Consider the following 6,430-nt stretch of genomic DNA (forward strand, 5'->3'; position numbering starts at 1 on the left):
AACATATATTTCCTGAGAACTCTCTGAGTAGTGGGAACTACGAACACAGCCATTACACCTGACGTACATTTAATTCACGTGAGTTCACAGTCGATACAGGAAAATGGATACGTAGGCAGTATTAGGGTTCCAATGCCGTTGTAGAGAATTGAAGGTGCTTTGGGGCTGTGAGAGTAGTTATCTTAAGTCAAGCTGGAGGATTTGGGAAATCATCTTGGAGGAGATGATATCTACCAGGAGACCCAAAGAACAAGGCAGGAAGAAATCCTGCAAGGGCATAGGATAGAGGGAATCGGGGCATGGCTGCCATCCAGCCAGGACACATTGGTGTAGATGTGCGGTTTGTTTATAAGCCTGCATCTCCATTGACTGGTTGTTGCCTCTCCGGCGCTTGTTCTGTTTGGTAAGTGCACCTATTCTGTACTGGTGGTTAAATATTTTGAACGACATGTGCAGGAGACAGCAGAGAAGAAATAGGGATAAAGACAAAAGTAGGGAGGAGATATTCCCACGGCCGTGCCGTTAAAGATGTTTTCAGGAAAGACCAGAGTGGTTAAAAATTTGGTTCGCAGGAAGCAAGTGCAACAGTACTTAGAACCTAGAAGAGACAATGGGTTTTGCCTACAGAAGAAATTTAGCGCTTTCATCCCCAACCCTCTGCCAAACTCCGTGCAGTTCTCCCTTAGTTTTCTGCGATGACTCTCTCCTCCATGGGCTCAACTCAGAGCTCCCACAGCCCAAGGTCAGGGTCAGCTTGCAGCTTTACCTGTGGCCACTGCATCTCTCGGTCATTTCTCCAGGGCTCTTTGTGCTCTGAACCTTCTGCATTCCTGACTTGAAGCCCTGCTGGCTCTCTCTTGAGGCTTCTTCCTGTGAAGCCAGTCTTCAACCAGGAGCCACACGAGGGCCACCAGGACCAGGAGAAGTAGGCCAATCCGAAGGAGATTCTGGGCATTGTGATCCCAGAGGACAGGATCTGGGGTCAGAAGAACAAGAGTGATCGCTCACAGGAACCTACCAAGTCCACTTCACCCCATCTCTCTTCCTCTCTCCTTTCCCGATCTTATGTCCTTTAGCGCCTACAGCCCCCGCTGCTGGCTTACCTTCCTGGAATTGGGTCTCTGTGGTTAACATGTAGGAGTCCCAGTGGTCTGCAGAGGATAAGGAAAGAGGAGACGTGAGGAAAAGAGATGATGTGGCCTCTTCCATCCCAGGCTCTCCTACCCTTGGTTATACTCCGTGGCGTTCTATAGCTTCTCTAGGTCCACCCCTCGCACTCCAGGTCCCAGTGGCTTCATCTGGCAGGTGGAGTGGAAGAGGGAAAAGACGTACTGTATAGCACAGGGAGCTCTGCTTAATGCACTGTAGTGTCCTCAGTGGAGGGGATCTATGTATACGTATGGCTGATTCATTCTGCTGTGCAGTAGAGGCTAGCGCAACATTGTAAGGCAACTACGGTCCGATAAAAATTAATTAAAAACAAAACAAAACAAAAGACAGGCAAACCAGAGGGAGAATTCAGCTCTAGGACTCATAAGCGTGTGTCTCCAGGCATATCTTCTGGGTGAGCCTCCGTTTCCTCATTAAGTCAATCGCCATCCTTTCTTCTTTGTCCCACTAGTCACGTCATTCAGTCTTTTTTTTTTTTTTTTAATGATTCTATATATACGGCATTCTTCTTTTTTTCTTCACACACACACACTGTATTTTATTTTTACAAGAGATAAATAAACTGACACCAGGCATTGGAAATGGATGACCACGACAGAAGCAACAGTGATTGCAATTACCAAGCACGAAACACACTCACACTATGTCATAATATTGACATTCAGTCCAGGGATCCTCCTCTGTACGTCATTCCGGCTTAACCAAACCTCTTCAAGGTCCTCAGTGAGCTGCCCCAGCCCACCACACCTCTGCCATCCCCCCTCTGACATCATTTCCAGTCCACTGGGCTCCTGGCTGTTCTTTTATCACCCTGCCCATCTTTCTGCCTTAGGCCATAGGCCTAAGGACTCATGCCCTCAACTCTTTCAGCTCTTTTCTTTCTTTCTTTCTTTTAAAGTCATTATTGAATTTGTTACAGTATTGCTTCTGTTTTATGTTTTGGTTTCTTGGCCTCAAGGCAGGTGGGATCTTAGCTCCCCGGCCAGGGATTGAACCCGCATCCCTGCATTGGAAGACGAAGTCTTAACCACTGGGCCGCCAGGGAAGTCCCTCAGCTCTTGGCTTGAAGCCTCCTGCTCTGTGAGGCCAGCGTGGACAACTCTGTTCAATGCTGCCACCTGCCCTCCTCCCCATCACCGTAATGCCGTTCATTCTACATTGTCTTTTTCCACATCGTCACTTCCTCCGTGTGTGCTGTGTCATCGATTGATGTATCCTGACTTAGATTCATGGTCTGCCTTCTCCTGCTAGAATACGAGTGCCACCCAAGCAAGGATCTCTGGTTGACTGATAGAACTGCAGTTCACGGCATACGCTATACACTCAAGGGATATTTTGAACGAATGGCAGGTTTTTAGTGTCACTAGGAGGCCTTGAGTCCTCTCCAGGTTTAGAAGTCCGTGTTACTCACCAGAAGAGGTGTGCTCTGTGGGCGCAAAGGTGGTGTCCCCGGCATCTCCTGGCAGTGGAGACAAGGAGAAAAATCAAGGGATCTGGTCTTCCCACTTGTTCTCTACACTCCGCCCCCCGCCCGCCATCTCTCTGGCGATATTCCTCATGAGCTATCAACTGGGCCTCTGGGAAATCAACGCGGATGAGGGCATTGGTGAAGAGTACCCCCTGTGCGTCTACCACCTGCCTCTTTGCTGCCTCTCTCATCATTATTTGGGGGTCAGTTAGGGATCCAGAAAGGACACGGGGTTAAACTGGGGGGTGTCCTCACCTTTGACCAGGAGCTTCACAGGCTCACTGGGGAAAGACCATATGTGTTTGTTATAGGAGCCAAAACATCTGTACGTGCCTCTGTGAGCTGTGCTCACGGGGCCCATGGGGAACTCCGCCTGAATATTCCCATATCTGCGCCGTGGGCGGCTGGATCTTCCCTCCTTGAGCAGAAAGAAGGTGCTTGTTGCTGTTTCTAGGCGGCAACGGAAGGTCACTTTCTCTCCTGAGATCACCTCAGGTCTGGGTTGAACTGAGAGGGTGGGTGTGTCATACAGTCCTGCGAGAGAAGGGGGCTGGTAGGTAAAGAACATACCTGTTTTTTTTTTTTTTTTTTTGGCCCCGCGGCATGTGGGATCTTAGCTCCCCGACCAGGGATTGAACCCACGCCCCCTGCATTGGAAGTGCGGAGTCTTAACCACTGGACCACCAGGGAAGTCCCGGTAAAGAGCATCTCTATCCTGCTTCCTATATCCCCCATCCCTCGTCTCCTTAGGACCGGGATATCGCTCCCCAGAATCTTGGTCTCTTCTTGTGTTTCCTAGATTTGTCTCGGTCATGGACATACCCTCCCTGATCTCTCCCTTCACGACTGAGACAGTTGCTCCCCTAGCTTCCAGGAGTGTTAAGATGAATCTCTTTCTAATGATACAGATGAACTTATTTGCAAACTAGAGGCACAGATGTAGAGAACAAATGTATGGATACCAAGGGTGGCTGGGATGAATTGGGAAATTGGGATTGACATATATACACTATTGATACTATGTATAAAATAGATAACTAATGAGAACCTACTGTATAGCACAGGGGACTCTACTCAGTGCTCTGTGGTGACCTAAATGGGGAGGAAATCCAAAAAAGAGGGGATATACATATACGTATAGCTGATTCACTTTGCTGTACAGCAGAAACTAACACAACATTGTAAATCAACTATACTCCAACAAAAATTAATTTAAAAAAAGATGAATCTCTGGGAATTGCCCTACATCATTGGTCCTCAGCGTTTGGTCCTTGGAACCAGCAACCTCAGCATCGTCGGGAACCTTGTTAGAAATGCATACTGCCAGGCTCTACCCCAGACCTACTGCATCAGAAACTTAGGAGAAGAGAAGCCATCTGTGTTTTAAAACATTATTATCACTTTTAGTCGTAGTCAAATATACATAAATCTACCATCTTAAGTATTTTTAATTGTACGGTTCTGTGGTATTAAGTACATCCACATCGTTGTACAACCATTATCACCATTAGTCTCCAGAACGCTTTTCATCTTGCATAACTGACAGTCTGTACACATTAAACACTAACTCTTCACTCCCCCTTCCCCCAGCCCCTGGTAACCACCATTCTCCTTTCTGCCTCTGAATTTGAGTATTTTAAGTACCCCATGTAAGTGGAAATGTACACTTATTGATCCTTTGATGACTGGCTTATTTCACTCAGTATAACGCCCTCAAGTTCATCCATGTTGTATCATGTGTTAGAATTTCCTTCCTTTTTAAGGCTGAATGATATTCAGTTGTATGGATGGACCACATTTTCTTCATCCACTCATTCACTGATAGGCAAAGGGTGCTTCCACCTTTTGGCTATTATGAATAATGCTTCCATGAACATGGGCTTACTGAAGTCATCTGTGCTTGTACAAGCCCTACAGGTGATTCTGATATCTACTAAAGTTTGAGAACCATACCCCTCAACTGAAGGGAACCATCTGACCCAAGATTACCTGGCCTGCCAGTCACCTTAACCCCATTTACTTTGTCTTTTTTCCATACCACCATTTCACCCTCACATGCTATATACTTGATTTGAATTTCCTGACTTTGACTCATGGTCTGTCTTCTGCTAGAATATAAGAACCACAAAAGCAAGCGTATTTGTCTGCAGTCTCCCTAAGAGTGGTTCTCAGCCAATCACTGTTTGATACAGTGCGGGGTACAGAGCTTCCAGCCTCATTTCAAGACTATTCTGAGAGGCCACTCAGGTCCAGAGCCCTACATTTGCTCGGCCGAGGTCTCAGGTGAAGCTGCATCACAGTCCAACTTCCCCTTCTGCCCAGCCTGTCCCCCTCACTCATCACAGGTGTGGTGTTTCAGGACACGCCACAGTAATCGCCTCTGTGCACGAATATACATCTCAGAGCCTCTTTTCTGAAGAACCTAAGACAAATCTGCTTCTAGGACATAGAGACAGTTCTCTAAAGATAATCCCTGTAGGAAATAATCAACCCTCTACTTTACCCTCAAGACAAATACTAGTATCTGAGTGAGGCTTGGAAGAGAGTAAAGGAGATGAATAAGTGATGACCCTGCCCAGGAGTCAGGCTGAGGCTCTACAGTTATGCAGTGGGACAGTTACCTGTTACCACCAGATCCAGATGGTCACTGGGCTCTGACCAGAGCTCCCCACTTCGATAGACGCACCTGTACTGCCCTGCAGTCTGTGAGGTCATGGACGGGATGGGGAACTTTACTCTGTTCAACATTCCAGGTGACTCCGGTCTCTTGAAGGCAGAAAGGCCTCCCTCAAAGTGCAGTTGGTACTCAGCGGCCTTGTGAGTTCCTTGACACCAGATGACAGCCCGTTTTCCTTTTGGAATCATGAAACTGGGTTTGGCCCAGATGACAGGTTTTGAGAGAGTCTCTGGAAAGGAATCAGAGGCTGGAGTTCCAGATAAAGCCCCTGCTCACCCTACTTTCCACCCAGCTGCTGGTCTCAAGCCCTCCTAGCAAGCCAGAGCCCCTGCCCTCTCTTCCAGTTGTTCTCAGGTAGATACTTAGTCTCAACCCAGACTCTGGGGCTTTGAAGGAAGGACTCACGCTTCTGGGTGCTGGTCCCCTGGCTCAGAGACAGCCCTGGAAAACAGGAATCATGAGATATATCGCCCCATCCACACGAGACCCCTGAATTCCATCTCTCTTCCATGCAAGAACTCACCAAGAAAGAGAAGGGCAGCAAGTGCAGAAGGCATAGCTCAGATTCTGCCTGGCTAATATGGAGAGCTGGGGGGAGACTGAGTCCAGCAGGCCAGGGAGAGACACAGGATGTGGTGAGTGAAGCCCAGCCCCAATCACCACGGGACTTTCACACTGACTTTTTTAATGAGAAGATTCAAAGATCTCCCCCCACCTCTGGCCATCGGATATAAGGAAAGGAAATGGTCCCCATGACACATCTGATCACATCTGTGGTTTCTAACCAGAACCTCTGATAGTTGTCTGCGCGAACTGAAAATCATTTCTGGGTCAACTTCTAAATTCTGAAATATGGACATTATGTCCAGGGAAGGCATAGGGTAGTGTGCAGAGCAAAAGCCTTAGAATCATTTTAAAAAATAGGTGTTTGGGCTTCCCTGGTTGGCGCAGTGGTTGAGAGTCCGCCTGCCGATGCAGAGACACGGGTTCGTGCCCCGGCCCGGGAGGATCCCACATGCCGCGGAGCGGCTGGGCCCGTGAGCCATGGCCGCTGAGCCTGCGCGTCCGGAGCCTGTGCTCCGCAGCGGGAGAGGCCACAACAGTGAGAGGCCCGC

The 6,430-nt window shown here is 48.3% G+C and overlaps 1 protein-coding gene across 1 annotated transcript; it reads right to left on the minus strand.

The window, feature by feature from the left end:
* Positions 1 to 788: 788 nt before the first annotated feature.
* Positions 789 to 5,872, minus strand: NCR1 (natural cytotoxicity triggering receptor 1). Its single transcript, XM_007468032.1, has 7 exons — positions 5,839 to 5,872; positions 5,721 to 5,756; positions 5,260 to 5,544; positions 2,894 to 3,172; positions 2,582 to 2,629; positions 1,104 to 1,151; positions 789 to 976 (listed from the first exon to the last, which is right to left on the minus strand). The coding sequence occupies exons 1-7, from the start codon at positions 5,870 to 5,872 to the stop codon at positions 789 to 791; spliced, it is 918 nt and encodes a 305-aa protein (XP_007468094.1).
* Between the last annotated feature and the right edge of the window lie 558 nt (positions 5,873 to 6,430).

The sequence above is a fragment of the Lipotes vexillifer genome, unplaced genomic scaffold (assembly GCF_000442215.2).
Source record: "Lipotes vexillifer unplaced genomic scaffold, Lipotes_vexillifer_v1.1 scaffold1223, whole genome shotgun sequence".
Classification (NCBI taxonomy): Eukaryota; Metazoa; Chordata; class Mammalia; order Artiodactyla; family Lipotidae; genus Lipotes; species Lipotes vexillifer.

What these genes read in the sequence shown, in the direction of transcription:
- NCR1 (XM_007468032.1), bottom strand. Translation starts at nt 5,872, where the DNA reads ATGCCTTCTGCACTTGCTGCCCTTCTCTTTCTTG. An exon ending in GGGGACCAGCACCCAGAAGC is followed by an intron (nt 5,545 to 5,720) that starts GTGAGTCCTTCC and finishes ATTCCTTTCCAG; the next exon opens with AGACTCTCTCAAAACCTGTC. An exon ending in CACAGAGCACACCTCTTCTG is followed by an intron (nt 1,152 to 2,581) that starts GTGAGTAACACG and finishes TATCCTCTGCAG; the next exon opens with ACCACTGGGACTCCTACATG.